This window comes from Centruroides vittatus, unplaced genomic scaffold (assembly GCF_030686945.1).
Source record: "Centruroides vittatus isolate TY-2023 unplaced genomic scaffold, ASM3068694v2 contig_10, whole genome shotgun sequence".
In the NCBI taxonomy this organism is placed as follows: domain Eukaryota; kingdom Metazoa; phylum Arthropoda; class Arachnida; order Scorpiones; family Buthidae; genus Centruroides; species Centruroides vittatus.
Window position 1 is genome coordinate 6,622,523 of NW_027120658.1, and position 18,892 is coordinate 6,641,414.

Sequence of the window (18,892 nt, forward strand, 5' to 3'; positions counted from 1 at the left end):
ATTAAGAATTTAAGGATTAAAATAAGACAGATGAGATATATATAGAACTAACACTGGATAAAACTAAAGCATAACACCCAGAAAAAACTAAAAATCCAGAAAACATAAAATGAGAAACCTAATGTTTTCAATAGCTTTTAGCAATCATCATGTTCTATAAAGGAACATACAAATTGAACAAAATTTTAAAAACAAGGTGGCATCTGATTGGTTAGTGAAGACTGGTGTTAATTAGAAAAATTGATTTACTGTATTTCAAAGAAGGTCCTCTGTGCTTGTGAAAAAGTGTTATTGTCCCTGTAATTAATTGCACTTTTTTGCATGCTTTGTTTATTTCCAATTTTACCAAATGCTTGAGATGGTTGATGTCTCTGGTAATGTAATGGAGTGAGGATTTTTGGTACATGTATGTCATACAATAGATGAAATGAAAAAAAGAAATAATTTATTAATTTTCATATTTTTTAAAAATACAGTCATACCTTGGTACTCGAACGTTTCGAAACCCGAACAAATCGGTACCCGACCAAAAATTTCGAAAAAAAAATGCCCCTGTTCCTGAACAAAATTTTGGTGCTCGAACGGGAAAGCCCGCCAAGTCGACGCCGACGCCACGGCGGCGGCGTCAGTTACGAGACAGTCCAGTTAGGCCTAAATTTATTTAAATTATTTAATTAAAATTCTAATTATTAAATTTAGCAAGAGATGGTCGCCTAACTCTAGTACCAAATTATCTTAAATTATTAATATTACTATAGCCATTTGCTAGCCCGATAATATGGCAGTTGTTGGTCTTTACGAGACAGTCATTGTTTCGCATGCACATTAACTTACGCTGTGCTATATTTTTTGGATTAGCATCCTTTTCTTTTGATTTATTAGCCCTTAAACATGGGTCCCAAGAAGAATAAAAGTGAAAGTGGTCAAGTGAAAAGGAAAACAGTGAGAACAACAATCGAACTGAAAAAAGAAATCATTGCTAAACACGAAAATGGAGTGCGTGTTTCGGATCTCGCTGTCCAATATTCTATGGCTAAGTCGACGATATCGACTATTTTAAAGAATAAAGAAACAATAAAAAAAATACTAGCGAATCAACTGGGGATTGGAACGCATTAATCCATTTTACATTATTTGTAATGAGAAAAAATGATTTGGAGTCCGAACATATTGGTACTCGAACCTCTTTCTGGAACGGATTATGTTCGAGTACCAAGGTACCACTGTAAATCAATAAAAGGTTTTAGTTTGCCAAAAGTTTAATGCCATTTTTTCCTGAAATTTAAAACTCTAAGAATATTGCAAAGTTTATTGTTTTTTATGCAATGGTCAGAATAAGGGAATAAGTCCAAGCACTTAAGGCATAGAGTGAGTGTAATTATTCTTCAATTAATCTGATATCTACATAAATAAATAACTAACCCGTTATACATAAAGTAAGACACCAACGAATTATCAGGCTAGAAACGGCTATAGCAATATTAATAATTTAAGACAATTTTAAGATATCTACATAATTGTGGTGATCTTTTCTTCTGTTACGATTGCAAACAATCTTCTTATTTTTCTTTCTTTCTTTTTTGCACCTTTCTCTCTTGCATCCTTTCTTTCCCTTCTCCTTGTGGCTCAAAAACTCCCAACGAAAATCTTGCTATAGTAATATAAAATCTAGGTAGTATTAATGCCCTCAAATAATAGCTATATTTTCATTATAATCAGGCATCATTTTCAGGAGCCAGACACTTTTTCCATTTTCTCAAAATCTTGTTTCTTGGATATATCCCCTTCTTGCAATCACTAATTCAATTTTTTCATCATGCTAAAGAAAAACTTATTGGAACAAATGTATATAGATATCATATCTAAATACAACAAAGTAATTAATTTGCATAATGCAGTACCAGTGGACAAAACTTGAAGCAAGAATTTAAGAATTAAAAGATTTTTTTTGTCATTTGCCATAGAACAGTTACAAGTTTTGACTAATATTAAAGAATCTTGAACATGCACAGATAATTTTTTTGTGTATTTTTATTTAAAATGTCATTTTAATACAATATGCATTCTGATATTCAAATTTTCAAAATATTATATTGTAAAAAAAATTTTATTTTTTATTTGAACATTTCAACTGTTTCATTTAAAAGTTGATTACAGCCCCAGGAAAGCAGACATTTCTGTAAAAATAGTTTAAGTTGTCTTAATCAGGCAGCATTTGTCTGTTCAAGATGATATCAAGCTATATAGAATTTAAACATAAGAAAAGCTGTAATACAACATGAAAAATTGCACATTATAAATGTATACATTAATAACAATCATTATATATTGAAGAGAACAACTGCAAAACAGACTAACCATATTGAATTGTACGATACAAAAATAAATTATCTTTATTAATTTACTAAGAATTACTATTAGTAGTGAGAGTTATGAGTTTGTAGCCATGACATAAATAAAAGACAATTTAATGACAAACAACTTCACACCGAGTGTATAAAATAAAATGTTACTCGCGAAGAAAAACCCATAACCGGTGCGTAACATAAAAGACAATTTATTTTCTTATATATTAATTAAAGTTGTTTAACACTTGTTCAAGTAAACCTAATATGTATCAAAAATTTAGATAATGAAATCAGCAATAAAAATTTATCTGTAGCAAACTGCTTTAACCCACAGAAGTTTTAAGCAATTTGCTAGAGACTTATCTAAGGACAAGTTACATAAATAATTTTGTATTTCAAAAATAATGTAAATGTCAAAGTTTACAATAAAGATTACCTGAAATAATTATTATGCCTTTGTGTCCTTTTTATCGTAATTTAAAATTTATTTTGTATACTAGTACTTTTTTATATATTAACAGGACTTAACAGGACAGGTGAACTAAATAAAAAACATTATTTCTGATCTGTAAGACTAAATATCAGCATCCATAGTTTCCAGTATAATAAGTCCTGTTAATATATAAAAAAAGCACTAGTTTACAAAATAAATTTTAAATTACCTGAAATACTTAAAAGATTAGAAAAATGTTTTGCTAAAATACTTATACAGCTTCAACTATATACTCTACCTATACTGACATCTGTTAATGAAATCATATTTATTAACATACAAGACATTTATTGAAAACAAGTACTGTATTTGATGCAGAACATCAAATGTCTCCTCCCAAATTCTATAGAAAAAAACTGGAAAATCATCATATGACAATATCATATATAAATTAAGTTAAAAAAATTCAAGGCATCATAAAATTTCAGATTTAATCTCATTTATTTGAATTATGTTCTTATTAAAAAGGAAAAATAAAAAACATATCTAGACTATTAAAATCAAAGTTTTATTTTAAAACATTCTACTATTATTATTAAAAATTTAATAAATCAGCAAATAAAATAAGCAGTCTTAATATAAAAAACATTGATACACTATTATAATGAAAAAAATTTAAACTATAAAAAATAAAAATTATAACGTTTTTAAGATTATGACTGTAAAAAAAACAAATGCCAAATGATTGATTAATTCTTTTAAATAAGTTTTTTTTATTATTATTATTTTTAGAATGTAAAGACTGCAAATAAAGATACAGTGTATTGATGGAAAGACAATGTGAAAGACAAAATTTTTAAAATAGATATTAAAATAATATCAGGATATTACTATAATATCTACTTTAACACAATTGATAATAGTAATATGGAGAAAAACATAATAAAAGTTATATTGAGACATTCATTTGTAAAAAGAAAAAAAAAAAGGGTAGAATAAAAAGTGTTTTTAATTAATGGTAGAAAAATACACAAGAAAAAGGTGTTTGATATTTATCAGATATAAAATAGAGAATACAAAAGGAAAAAATTTTTTAAATTTATATATAAGATAAAAATAAAACTTTGCTATACACATGCAAATTTTGAAAGTATAATTTAGTATACAGCAGATATAAAAATGTAAAATATATAATACTAAAATAATGAATTTATCAGACAGATGTTAGAATAAGATAAATTTCAATTGTTTACAGATGATAAGATATTTTATGTAAGATAAGCTATAGATTTATAAAACTGATTTATTGAAATTTTAATAATAATAAAAGTAAAGATACCAACAATGTGCTCAAGGTTAGAAAAAGGTTTATAAATATGAGAAAAAAATTAAATAGCTATAACAAAAATATAAAAAAAAATTACACAAGTAAAACTTTAGATCAAAAAATTTGAATTTAAATTTTATGTTAAACTGATTGAATTTAAACAAACAAATTAATTAATTAAAAAAATATATACAATGTGAAATGTCACACAACCTAAATAACGTTCAACAGGGGAAAGTTCAGACTAAGACTTATACCCAAAGTTTGTCTATAAATTTGTCTTTAAAGAAATTTTCTGGATTCTGTTTCAACATAAACGAGCCAAAAGTGCTCGAACGACCTTTGAAAATGTACTGTGTATTAACCATCTCTACTAAGAAGTACAAGAGAACAACAAAATGTACAAGAATTTTATAACTTTTATTCTTGAGTTTGTAATGTCCAAACTTACCGTGTACAAGTGCCATACTGGGGGAAGAACTGTTGACTGATGAGGGGCATAAGGCCCGAAACGTGTACCGTATCAACTAAATAAAGGTGGAAAAAAGCCAAGTGGTTGTTATTAACACGAATTTGTGTTTGATACTTCGAAGAATAATACAACACAGTTTCACAAAAATCAAATCAATCAATCAAATATATAACCTTTACTCTTAGCACCATCCTTGCACTTCCAGCAAACACATTTATTAATAACACAAATGTTTTCAGTACATTTCATAAGCTTGTGTCAGATTCCACACACTAGCTTCAATTTAATAAAGTTGGAAATTGGAATGTCATTCAGTAAGTGACATTATTTAATATTTAAGATATAGAATGTCCTATATTTCTTGGGCATTCATAAATAAAAATGTATTTTAGAAAATAATGTCACTTACTGAATGAAATTCCAATTTCCAACATTATCAAATTGAAGCTAGAGTGTGGAACCTGACACAGGCTTATGAAATGTACCAAAAACATTTGTTAGTAATAAATGTGTTTGTTGGAAATGTGAGGATGGTGCTGAGAGTTAAAGGTTAATCATAGTTCCAGTTATTTGTTCATCACTTAAAAAATGTATATATTAATACATTGTTCTTTATGATGTAAGAAGCAATCTAAAAGTAACTTGCATTAAAATAGTAACTCTTTGATTGTTTATTTTATAATGTACAAAATTATTGAAAATATTGAATATAGTCTATCTGGTGTACAAGTGTTGTAATGGACATTTTTATGGATTTTGGTTTACAACCATAGCTGCATTTGTAATTATATGTTATTTTTTTTTTTTGCTTAAGAAATGTAACTGCACACTTGATTTTTATTCCCTATGGCAAAATATATTTTAGACATAACTGCTATTCAACTGCAAACTGTGCTGAACTAGTCATACAACTATTGTGCTCCACATGTTCAATATGATAATTCTCAAGAAACTTAGTACACAAATGTCTTATCCTACCAGCTATTTAGTAAAACCAATAAAAATCAAACCTAATTGTTTTGAACACTGTCCAAAACTGCCAATTCTGCAATAAAATGTCATCATTGATTATTTTCTATGTTGCTAAAATGTGCTGAATAAACAGTTTATTATTTTGCAAATTTTCAAGACATTGGAATATACATAATTTTAACAAGTAATTTTAAAACTTTTTGGACTACTGTAAAGGTATTGTTCTAGAGTTACACAAAGTATACTATCCAAATTTCTCTTTCCATGGAAGTGTATAATTGTAAGACTTGTGAACATTCAGCCATTGTATTTGTACAGCTAGTACTGTATTTTGATTCTTTCTGCTAACAAAACACACTAAAAAGAATGGCTTTTTATAATTATTTTTTATTATTTAAAATTACAGAGTTTTTTTTAGTTTTATTCAAAGGCCTTTATTAATCATTTCTCACAAAGTCACAAACAAAAGCCTTTTACAATGTTGTATTCAACATAGAACCAACTAACATTTTCAGCCTCCACCAGCCTCTTAGTAGTAGAAGACGTTTTTAGTGTTAATCATTTCTCAATCTTTTAGTTAAATATAATCCAATAAGGAGAATTAATGAAATTCTTTAATAGAAATTAATTCTATATTGAACTAAAATAAATATTTAAATTTAAATAAGTATATTCTGAAGATTGCTTACACATTAGAAGAAATGTATAAGCATCAAGTTTTCTTAAAACTATTTTAAAGTTAAAAGTAACAGACTTATGCCTATTATGTACCAAATACGTCAAATCTTAACTAATTGCATTTGGTTAAGACTACCAAATGCAATTAGTTAAGATTTGACGTATTTGGTACATAATAGGCATAAGTCTGTTACTTTTAACTTTAAAATAGTTTTAAGAAAACTTGATGCTTATACATTTCTTCTAATGTGTAAGCAATCTTCAGAAATAACTAATGAATCAATATATCACAAAAATATGCTTAAAATTTACTATTAATTCATAAAAATCAACTCTATTCAATAGTAAAAATCATTTTCCAATTTTTTTCTCAAAAATGCCAATCACTTAGGGCAGTTGTGCTCCAGATAGATGATATTGCTAACCAAATTAACAAATACACAAATTAATATATTTGTATTTCGAAAATTATTATTATTATATCTTCAAATAAATGCTAGTTTTAGTAAATTTTGCAATTTCAACATGCATGTTTTATTACAAATGTTTTGTAATTAATCTATAATATATTAATTTTGAATTTAGTGTTTATATTGTTTATATGATTATGTGAAATTTCAAATTAAAATATCAATTGAATCTTCAATTTAAGGAAAGCAAAAATTCTCAATTTCTCCGTTCAAAATTGTATCACTTGTCAAACACTATTTACAAAAATAAAAAGTAAAGGTCAACGTATACCTAGATAATCCCAATGGTGGCGCTATGGCCACGCTTCTGACTGTTCATGCTCCCAACTGACCTCCCGGAGGGGAGCTGCCGGCAGGCCACCATATGCTAAACGTCACTAGTTATTGATTCACTGTAGTTATTGAACAAAAGAAAAAAAGGAAACGTCTACTAAAAATATAGTTAATCTAATCTAACCTAACCTAACAGAAGTGCGGCCATTGGGATTACCTAGGTACACTTAAACCAAAGTAAATATAATAAGAAACATGGAAAACGTTTAAAAAATAATCCTCTCTCTAATATTTTTGTAACATTTAAACATTTACAAAAATATACAGTTTTACAGTTAATAACCATCATAAATTTCTATTTTCTAGTGCAATTAAATTGTTATTTTGTATCAATTTCAAAAATCTGAATCATCAAGCTTAAATATTGCTACATTTCTGACATATGTCGTAATCAAAGAAAAATTACAATTTTTAGTTAATTGTGACTTTAGTAATTTGATAAATATAAATATTTAAAAGCTATTTATTTAATCTATATATTATCCTTAATATATTTATTAGATAAAGATATAAACTAGATCAACAAGATACATTACGCACATAACGAACAGAGTACATTAAAAAAAAAATAGATATATATATATATTTTTTTTATTTACTCTGTTCGTTATATATATATATATATGTTTATTATTAATATATTTTATTATATTTTTCTCACAAAATCTCCAATTGAATATATATCAAATCATACACATACTAAACTGATTTACTTTCATAAACTCAATACTTTATATTTAAAATGTTACAGAACTCTTCCAGTAAAATATTTTTCTGGAAGAGTTCGTTCTGGGTAATTATACAGTTTAAGGGAATATGAATTTTTTTTAATTATTATTTTGTTTATAAACTTTAAAAATTTTTAAATGTCCCTGATGAATTATAAACTTGACACACCAAATTTTAACATCTCTTGTCGATTTCGTGTATATTTTTATGTAAGACAATTACCGAAATTAACGTCACTTAAATGTCGTAACATCACTTTCATTTGGTGAAATTCGTAAGGGAAATTAATAACTTATAACACATAAACATAACACGTTTATAGCGTTATCGACTGCCCAATCTAAAGTAATTATTATTATTACACAATTATACGCAACTCACCTATTCCATATCTTTTATTTTTTGTAGGAGTCCACATTTCACTCCTATCTCTTTTCCAATATAAAACTGCGACGGTCACTTCGATATCCGAATCATAAGTCCAATACAATTGCTTCCTCCATTTTCATACAGAGCGAGTGATTGTAAACGACTAAAGTACCACCTACAGGAAATCTATCAATCTGAAAAATAAAAAATAAATAAAAACTGATATGATAAAATGAAAATCTTAACATGAGATTATTAACGATGATAATGCAATTCGTATATTTTTATAATACATTTCGTTTTATTTTAATTTTTTTTTTTTTTTTTACTTTCTTCGTCGTTAATTTATTGTTTCGGCCATGAGTCGGATGAGTCGACTTATAATAAATATTATATAGATGCTGAATTATATATATGAAGAAAATAATATACCGGGATAATAAAAACATATATTTCAAAATGTTTCGAATACGATCTAATCATTATTATTGTTAAATATTCATAATCATTTTAATGTTATGGAGAAAATTATACGCTATCGACATTGTAAGATTCTTAATTTAGATATTACATTATTACAAATATTTTCTTCTATAATTTCTATTCGGTTCATTTGAGGTCTGAATTTAAAAATAGTATATTAATTTATAAAACTCGCAAACTACGGCAATTAAAGTAAAGAATCCAGGATGAGTCCGGACTGAGTTGTCTAAGAAAGCGCAGATAAATCGCATGCAATATCCCTAAAGAATTCTGATAATTTAGAAGTTGAGTAATACTCTGAATAGAAAAAAAAAGATGAAATAAAAGTATTGTATGTAATTAAAAGTATGTAGTAAAAGTATATAATTAAATAAAAAACGTCTTGTAGATAAATAAGCATTTAAAGAAAAAAAGCATTGTCATCGCACAACTTTCGTTTTAACTGGGAAACTTTCACTAAAATATTTAAACTCAAATTATTTTCTTAAGCTTAACAACTAAAACAATTCTATTTTCGAGCTCTTTTGCTATAAAAATAACAATGCTTTATTAATGCAACAAATTTTTATTTTCAACTTTCTTTATTCGTTGATTATAAATATGTAATAGATTTTATTTAATAAAAAAACAATAACAGATAATCGCTTAAAATAAAATTATTTCAAAATTTGTATGCTGTGAATTAAGTATTAATTTTTAAATACTGGGGTTAATATTTTAATTAAAATTTGGCTTACTATTTATATGATTGTCTAGACTCGTGTTGGCTTTTCTTATCACACCAAAAATTATGAATAGAGAACAAATTGCGATGTTGATGATTTGTTTGGATAGGTTTGGTGTAAAAAAAGAAAAACAAATCAATCTTTTAATGCAAAAAATTAATTACAGTATTATGCTTTTGGAATTTTTGGAGTTACTTAATTTTGACAGATAAAATTATTGTACGTTTTGTAAAACAGAAGAATGTTTTTTAAAGTTAAAATGAAGAACATGGCCTCCGTATGATATTTAAAAATCTATATGTCCGCCTTTCGAAGTACCGTACAGTGCAGTAAAGTTAACTCGAATGCAGTTATAAAATAAATAAACTTTTAATGCATTTAAAACTTGAAAATTGCGTTTTCCATAACTGAAATTTTTATCATTTTAGTATTGTTTGTTTATACTTAATTTTTTGCATAAAAAAATATAAACAAAAAATAAATAGGTATATACTATAGGCTATGTGTTGTGCATGCTCGTGAAATTCATCATTATCTGAAACAGCCGTACTGATGGTTTTCCCCCAAATTTTGACTTTCCCATACCATGGACGCTAAGAGGGTCTTTTAATCACACTTCTCGTGGGTTCGGTCAGGTCCATTGTGGACCTGGCTAAACGCATGGCTAAACACAAGTACTTTCTGAGCTACCCCTTTTCGTACATCTGGCAAAGTGAGTGAGGGAAAAACAGAATGAAGTAACAGAAGACATGAAAGGATAAATTATAAAAATGTGGGTAACACATTCCCACAAGATCCAGATTTTTAACAATACATTTTCCAGTTTCCTGAACATAGGCTATACATATACCTACTTAAAAAATAAAATAAACAATGGAAAATTAAGAACTAAACTGTTTTTAATACAGTCTACCGTATGCCAACAGCCACAGTGGAAAAACGGTCGGATGGCAGAGCGGTCAAGGTGGCAGCCTACCAGTGGCGTGCCGTCATTGGAAACAGTGGAAGCGCCGCTTTCCTTGTATTTTCTAAAATATAAATTCATTTTGGGCGATTATTTTCATATTTTAACGTACTTTGAATTAATTAAAATTAATATTTTATTATAACCGCATTACGTATCTTATTACAAATTTCTAAAAAAATGTGGAAAAAACGATAAGATTGCTATTGTATATTCGAATATCAGTGGCGGAATTGAAGCGCTGTATTATCGAAACCGGGTCAGCGTCCACGACGAAAACTGAATGGTGTAAAGCAGCCAGATTACAGGCATTGGCGCATACGCTTTACAGAGCACCAATCTCACCCGGTTTAGCTGGTGGAAACTACACACCAAAATATCATATAACGCTTCCAACGATTCTATCCCTTAGCTACTGTCCCTGGAACACTTTCGATCAACGATCAAAGAACCACATCGACGCCCAGGACGTCCGAACAGCTGATTGTTCAAAAGCAAACTATTTTGTACATAGTGTATGTTTATTTTATGTTAAAATAAACGGTTTTTGTCAGATATTTGTCGTCTTTGTCTGTTCCGCCACCACGCACGTACGAATGGACCCTAGACCATCACTGACGCGCAAGTAACCGATTGCCCCTGGAAATCGGCTTCTTACAGAAACACAGCTTCTCTATTATCAAATGTCACGGCACGCCACTGATTTTTAGAAAAGAAATGATCAAGATCGCCAGTTTGCGATTCCTGTTCTACGTGGACTTTATTTACTGGTGTTAGTGGCTTACAAATTTATTCTTTTAAGCTTACTTACTGGTCATATAAATAAACAAACAGTTAGAAAATATTTGCAGATTTTCATATGAGTCCATAAACTATTATAGAAATAATTAAAGGAAATGGGGTTTGTCAAAACCACATCATTGTACACAAGGAGGGAGGAGGTGAAAAGTGGCTCAAATTGTACACGTAATTCATGGACTGCTCCTTATTCGATATTTTAGAATATATTATATAATTTTTATATGACTCTAGTACATTATTAAATCCGCCCGTAAAAGAAGTACAGTACATATACAGTATTATTATTGAATATCGAATACCCGACTTCTGTTTAGATGGAGTTAATGAAGAAATCAATTCATGAATATTGAATATTTTAATATGTATATCAAATACCTATATAATTTTAAATATTTTTTATAGCTATTTATTACATGTTTTGGGTATTAATTTAAATTAGTAAGATAATGAACTTCGAAAAATATTCAAAATTTTATTTATTCCGACAGGTGGCGTATAATTAAAGAGCAACGAAAAATATGGCAGAGTAAGTTACACAATGTGACGTTATAAACGTTCTGTTTGTAATTTTGTTTTTCAAATAGATTTTATTACACAGAAAAAGTAAACATGAAGTCTAGATTCGATAGTACTGATTTAGTAGCAATTTTATTAGAGTTAAAGGATGTTATTGGGATGAGATTATCTCAAGTATATGATGTCGACCATAAAACCTACTTATTTAAGTTGGCTAGACAAGAAGAGAAATGCACAATCATAGTAGAATCGGGAATTAGAATACATAAAACCGATTACGAATGGCCGAAGAGTGTGGCACCTCATGGTTTTACTATGAAATTAAGAAAACATATAAAGAACAAGCGAGTTGAAGCCATCAATCAGCTAGGAGTTGATAGAGTTGTAGATATGCAGTTTGGTATAAATGAAGCGTGTTACCATATATTAATTGAATTATATGATAAAGGAAATATTGTTTTAACTGATAACGAATATACCATATTGAATATACTGAGACCTCGTACTGTTGGAGATGAAGACGTCCGTTTAGTCGTTCGAGAGAAGTATCCCGTGGAATTGGCGAGGAAGGAGGAACCACTTTCAAATGATAAACTTCTTGAAATTTTAAAAACTGTTAAGGAAGGCGATTTGCTGAAGAAGGTACTGATTCCTCATTTGATGTGTGGACCGGCTCTTATCGAACATACGTTGTTAAGTGTTGGTTTTCCTCCAAATTATAAAATTGGAAAAGATTATGATTTCTCGGATGTTTCGCAAATCATGTTGGCCGTTAAGAAATCTGAAGAAATAATGAAATCACTTTCAAATTCTTTGAGTTCAGGATATATTATTCAAAAGGCTGTGAAGGGTGTGTCTTCAAATCAGAATGAAAAAAGTGAGGTTTTAACATTTGTAGAATTTCATCCTATGCTATATTTACAACATAAAAATAGTCCTTATAGTGAATTTCCTACATTTAATAAAGCAACTGATCATTTTTTCTCTAATCTTGAAAGTCAGAAAATAGATGTTAAAACATTACAAAAAGAGAAAGAAGCCTTAAAAAAATTAGAAAACATTAAGAAAGACCATGATAGTAGAATTGGAACCTTACAGAAAGCTCAGTTAGAAGATCAGAGAAAAGCTCAATATATTGAAGTGAATTTAGACCTAGTTCAGAGTGCTATTTTAACTATCCAGAGTGCTATTGCAAATCAAATAAGTTGGACTAATATATGGAATCTCATACAGGATGCACAGAAACAAGGAGATCCTATAGCAAAATCAATCAAAGGTCTAAAACTTGATACTAATCATTTTACAATGATTCTTTATAATCCATTTATAAGAAGCAATGTGAATGATGATGATGATGATGATGATAACAATAATAATAATAATAATAATAATAATAATGATGTGTACAACACAGATAATCTTGATGATAAACCATGTATAGTGGATATAGATCTTGATTTGTCAGCTTATGGAAATGCAAGAAAATATTATGATCATAAAAAGCATGCTGCCAAAAAACAACAAAAAACAATTGAATCAACAGTAAAAGCATATAAGTCAGCTGAAAAGAAAGCTAAAGAAACACTCAAAGAAGTTGCCGTAACATCTAATATTATGAAAGCTCGGAAAACATTTTGGTTTGAAAAATTTTTGTGGTTTATCAGTTCGGAAAACTACATTGTTATAGCAGGACGAGATATACAACAGAATGAATTAATAGTAAAGCGTTACATGAAAGCAGGAGATATATATGTTCATGCAGATTTGCATGGAGCAAGTAGTGTAGTAATAAAAAATCCGTCTGGTAAGCCAATACCACCAAAGACATTGAATGAAGCAGGAACAATGGCTATATGTTACAGTGCAGCCTGGAATGAAAAAATAGTTACTAGTGCTTGGTGGGTTTACCATCACCAAGTAACAAAAACAGCCCCAACTGGTGAATATTTAGTTCCTGGAAGTTTCATGATTAGAGGCAAGAAGAATCTTCTGCCTCCTTCACATTTAATTGTTGGTTTTGGCTTTCTCTTTAAACTTGATGAAGACAGCATAGAGAGGCATTTAGATGAAAGAAAAGTAAAAAAAGAAGAAGAGGAAGAAAAATTAAATGAATGTGATACAGTTGAATGTAACTTAGAAACAGAAATTGATTTAAGCAAATTTTCTGATACAGAGAGTAATTCAAGTGATATTCCTGCAGAAGTTAATAAACAAATAAATGAAAATACTGATTCTTTAAAATTAAGCCCCAAAGATCAAAGTGATGCATCAAGCTTAGAAAAAATTTATGAAAATGAGAACTTCAGTAACCAAAGCTTTGAAGAATCGGTCAATTTTCCTGATACTGTTGTGAAATTATCAAATTTGTCAATTGAGGATACAAAAGATTCTAACTCTACGATTCTTGGAAATGAACAACAGATAATTCATTCTGGTAAAACAGCCAAAACATACAAAACAGTTAATTCTCAATCTCAGGTCTGTAAAAATCAGAAAGAAAAAAAATTGATTAATCAAGAACAGAATCCACAAAATCAGCAAAAAAGAGGCCAGAAATCTAAACTTAAAAAAATTAAAGAAAAATATAAAGATCAAGATGAAGAAGAAAGACAGCTTAGAATGGAAATATTAGCATCTTCGGGAAATAAAAAGAAGCAAGAGAATGATTCAAAGAAGAAGAAACGGGAGAAAAAAGAAAATAAAGAAATGCAACATCAAAATAAACAGTTAAAACAAAAGGTTCAACAATCAAAAAATCTAAAAAATGAGAATATTGTGAATACGGAAGCTGATTCATTCAGTGGTAATGAGGTGACATGCGAATTGAAAAATGAGATAAACACTAAACAGGAACAGGAAAATTCAGATGAAGAAGTGGATGCCACTGAAGACATTTTAAGACAAAATGAAGATGAGAAAACTTTAAATTCTCTTACTGGCTGTCCTGTTTCAGAAGACACACTTCTGTTTGCTGTTCCAGTCTGTGCTCCTTATTCTGCCATGCAAAATTACAAATTTAAAGTCAAAGTAGTACCAGGTTCTGGGAAGAGAGGTAAAGCAGCTAAAACAGCTTTAAATATTTTTGTTAACGATAAAAGTACAACTTCTAGAGAGAAAGATTTATTAAAAAGTACTAAAGAACAAGATATCTGTAGAAATATGCCTGGAAAAGTAAAATTATCAATTTCAGCCATGAACAAGAAGAAATAAAATATTTAACTCAAAACTGTGCAGAATGATGATTAAACCTGATAATTGAAAGCATTTGCTCAAAATTATAATTCTTATTTTTGGAATATTAAATATGTCATAAATATAATGAGAATTTTTATTTTTTAAAATATATTTAAAAATTTTTAATAACTTATTGCATATTCCTTGTTGAAGAAAATGATGTTATCCATTAAAAATTAATTTAAAAATATTTGAAAAATGAAACAAATTCTATAATTTTTAATTTTGAATTACATGATAAAGTTATTGTGTAGTAAATTTATTTTATTAATAAAAATTTATTAAAATTTCAAGAAATAAAAGCTTTTCATTCATTTATCAAAACATTAGGAATTTAAATATGATTTTGTATTTATACATTGTTTACATTCAAATTAAAAAAACACTTCATATTGCATTAAAGGAATTGTCATAGTAAAATGTATACAGAAACCCAGTAAAATAAGAAAAACACAGTTTAAGATAAGATTGCGCATATATAAAGTTTAAAATGTGATGTATGTACAGAGTGTTTTTTTTTTAACTGACAGTACTCAGAAACATCTGTAGAGCAATCTAACAGCTGGACTGTCGCCAAATTTGGGAGAGTGACTAAGGACGATATGGGAAAGAGATTCCGCGAAGAAAAAATAGTACCCAAATTTTCCGGTAGGGGTGGATTTGGCGCTGTTGTAGCAAAACAGCTAAGAATCTGCATAAAATCCAGCTGCAATTAACAAACACACGAATGAATAATCAGACAGAGGTTTCAGTGTAATAACGAAAGTTTAATTAATCAGCAAATAACCTTCTCCCTTCTTCAATGTGATCACCGTCCTGCTGGACAACTCATTGCATCCTGAACACCGTGTTCTCTATGGCCGAACGTAACATATCCGCAGGAATGTTCGAGAAATGTTGTCCTTCAAGGTCATCAAGTTTGCGACACTACCAAGATAGACCTTGGACTTTAAGTAACCCCACAGGAAAAAGTAACATGGGGTTAGATCCAGGGAGCGAGGCGGCCCTTGCAAGTGGAAAAAAGCGACTGATGACCCTTTCTTCAGTAAAGTGCTGGTAGCTTTTTCGCTACAAAGCGCCGAATCCTCCTCTGACGGCGAATTTAGGTACTATGTTTTTTCTTCGCGGAATCTCTTTTCCATGTCGTCCATAGTCACTCTCCCAAATTTGGCGACAGTCCGGCTGTTACATTAGATTGCTCTACAGATGTCCCTGAGTACCGTCAGTTAAAAAAAACCACCCTGTATCAGTGGCGTGCCGTCATTGGAAGCGATGGAAGCGCCGATTCCACCTTCCAATGACCTTCCCTTGTATTTTATAAAATATAAATTTTCATATTTTAACGTACTTTGCATTAATTGAAATTAATGTTTTATTATAACTGCATTATGTATCTTTTACAAATTTCTATACTACATGTGAAAAAAACGATAAGATTGCTATTGTATATTCGAATACTTCGGTGGCGGAAGGAATGTCGAAACCGGGTCAGTTTCCAATCAGCCAGATTATATAGGCATTGGCACATGCGGTTTACAGAGCGCCAACCTCACCCGGTTTAGCTGGTAGAAGCGACACACGCGTAAAGCATCCAATTTTATATCCCGGACTGGTTGTGGGCTGTTAGCCGCCTGCCTGCTAGATATTCGGCCGCCCTCGCCCGATTATGTGAATCATGAGTAGACTAGATCAACGGCAGGTAACCCCCGGCCCACGGGCCAGCTACGGCTCGCGAAAAGTTTCTATCCGGCCCGCGAGATCTTTAATAGATTATTAAATTGGAAAAATAACTAATTAATAGTTATAGTTATTTTTCCAATTCTTTGTAATTTTCGAAAACGATAAGAGAAATAAATGTAGTAATTAACTTTTTATTTATTTATTTCATATTTGCAGACTAAAAAAATCACGAGTCACAAGAAGGCGTCAATTAACTACTACGGCCTGCGGAAAAAACGTAAAATTTATTCTGGCCCACGTTATAAAAAAGGTTGCCCACTGTAGACTAGATTTATAACTTAACCCAACCGATAGGAGTTTACTGGCATGTTTTTATGATAGTTCTGTATAGTTGACAGGAGTTTAAAAAATCCATTAAAATATTTGATATATTTATTCTGCGTTTATTCTGCTCTCCCATCTTATATTGCTTACAGATTTCAATGTTAAACCGGTGATATTACGATTTAGTAATGTCCCATCTGTAAGGGGATGCAGAAAAAACGAGTACAATTCTAGTAGTGTTAAAAAATTAACTGTTACTTTGACAGCATCATTTACAACCAAATTTAATGAATGAGACGTACAATGGTACAAAAAAAGCTCTAGAATTTATTTTCCTTAAATTTACGATTTATGTATCGGTTGTCATAAAATTTTCTTTCCACTTCTTTCCCAAGACTACAGATATTCGAGTACAAAGTAACCGGTTTCGACTTATTTCTATTTAAGAAGTAGTTAAATAATTAAGCGATTAGGGAATTAGGAACATAAATAAAACCCTGATGAAAGAGTCGAAATTTTACTTAAAGAGAAGCTTAACTGAACCAATCTCTTGCCGAGTACAGTGGGGTCTGATCTCTTCGTAATATTAGATGTAATAAAGACAGAAATTTTTCCAGTTCAATGAAAGTGACCGAAAAGTTGTAAATTTTGGAAATTTCCGTGAACACTTGGTCCTAAAACGAATTAGTTAGAAAACGAACGATGGACAATCTGTTAAGTTTAACATATTTAGATTTTTACAGCTATGGTGAGAAACGTTTAAAATCTACAACAACCCTGTCGCGTCTTTTGATATATACTAGTGATGCGACAAAAGAGCATTTAACATTGACCGGTATCGGCACCCTCGGGATTTGGCATGCACACACCTACCTGGATCGTCTCTGATTCCATTCATTAGCCACTCGTAGGGAGCTATTTCACTAAGTGGATTGTTTTAAGATTTAAAAAGTAAAGAATATTTTGTTATTTTTATGTACGTTTCTTTACAAAGTTATATTTAATTATAAGTTTCTTTCATACAATTGAAGAATTTTTTGTACTAGGCATGTATATTCATCACACATTTTGTTTTACAAAGTAAGTTTTTTTTATAATTTTAATTTTAGCCCTTATATCGTGGCTAGTGATTCAAAAATTTATTTTAAAAACGTTTTGGCTCAAGACCATATAATGAAAAAGAAAACGTTATTAAAAGAGAAAGACCGATGCCTAAATTAAATATAAATACGTCGACAAAAAAATTTCGACATTTTGACGATAAAATTTATGACGAATGACGATTCTTTCGTAAAATTGAAGCAATTTGTAAATCAAAATAGAATAGAATTTAACATTGGTAGACAATATAAAATAAATATTAAAAATTATAACAAGATAATTACGATTAATAGATATATCTAAATTAATAGATGTTATATGTTTTTTCTCAAAGCGAGAATTGGCATGTAGAGGGCATAGGAAATTTATTGAATCTAATAACGGAGGTAATTATATTGAACTTTCTTATTTATTAAGTACGTCAGATAATCTATTAAAAATACATTTAAGGAAGTATACGGTTTTTACTGGCTTATCGAACAAACGAATACGAACGGACCCTGACGCGCAATTAATTGATTGCCCCTGTAAGTCGGCTTCTTACAGAAACACAGCTTCCCTATCAACAAATGTCACGGCACGCCACTGCCCTGTATTTAGTAAGTTTCTTTATGATAACCGTAATTTTATTTGGTTTGGGACCAGTTTAGTTTTGATCAGCTTTAGGCCTGTAAGTAAACTAAACTCAAATTTAATACAATCATCTTTATCAACTAAAATTTAATAAAACCATCCTAACACATGTCGTAATTTATCTAATGATATTGGTCTTACGTCAGGGAACGTTCACAAATTACGTAGCCCAATATTTTGCAAATTTTGATTGCCTCCCCAGTCCTGATGATTACCCAATGAACCCTATCCCTAAAAACCACGTAGTAATAGATAGCTGGACTTGACTATCAATAATCAAATTGAAAAATTATCATTTTC

General features: G+C 29.6%; 2 protein-coding genes across 4 annotated transcripts in view; one reads left to right on the top strand and one right to left on the bottom strand.

Annotated features, from left to right (window-relative positions):
• spg (dedicator of cytokinesis spg) overlaps window positions 1-8,325 on the bottom strand; it is a 148,613-nt gene extending 140,288 nt beyond the window's left edge. For all 3 annotated transcript variants that reach the window (XM_067272606.1, XM_067272549.1, XM_067272480.1), the window contains exon 1: window positions 8,144-8,325. In XM_067272606.1, coding sequence (XP_067128707.1) covers window positions 8,144-8,180 — 37 coding nt within the window. In that variant the 5' untranslated portion in view covers window positions 8,181-8,325. The remainder of the gene's footprint in view (window positions 1-8,143) is intronic.
• A 3,284-nt stretch (window positions 8,326-11,609) lies between these two features.
• Window positions 11,610-15,128, top strand: Clbn (Nuclear export mediator factor NEMF homolog Clbn). Its single transcript, XM_067272367.1, has one exon. It carries the CDS (start codon window positions 11,714-11,716, stop codon window positions 14,828-14,830), a length of 3,117 nt encoding a protein of 1,038 aa, XP_067128468.1. The 5' UTR covers window positions 11,610-11,713; the 3' UTR covers window positions 14,831-15,128.
• Window positions 15,129-18,892: the final 3,764 nt, after the last annotated feature.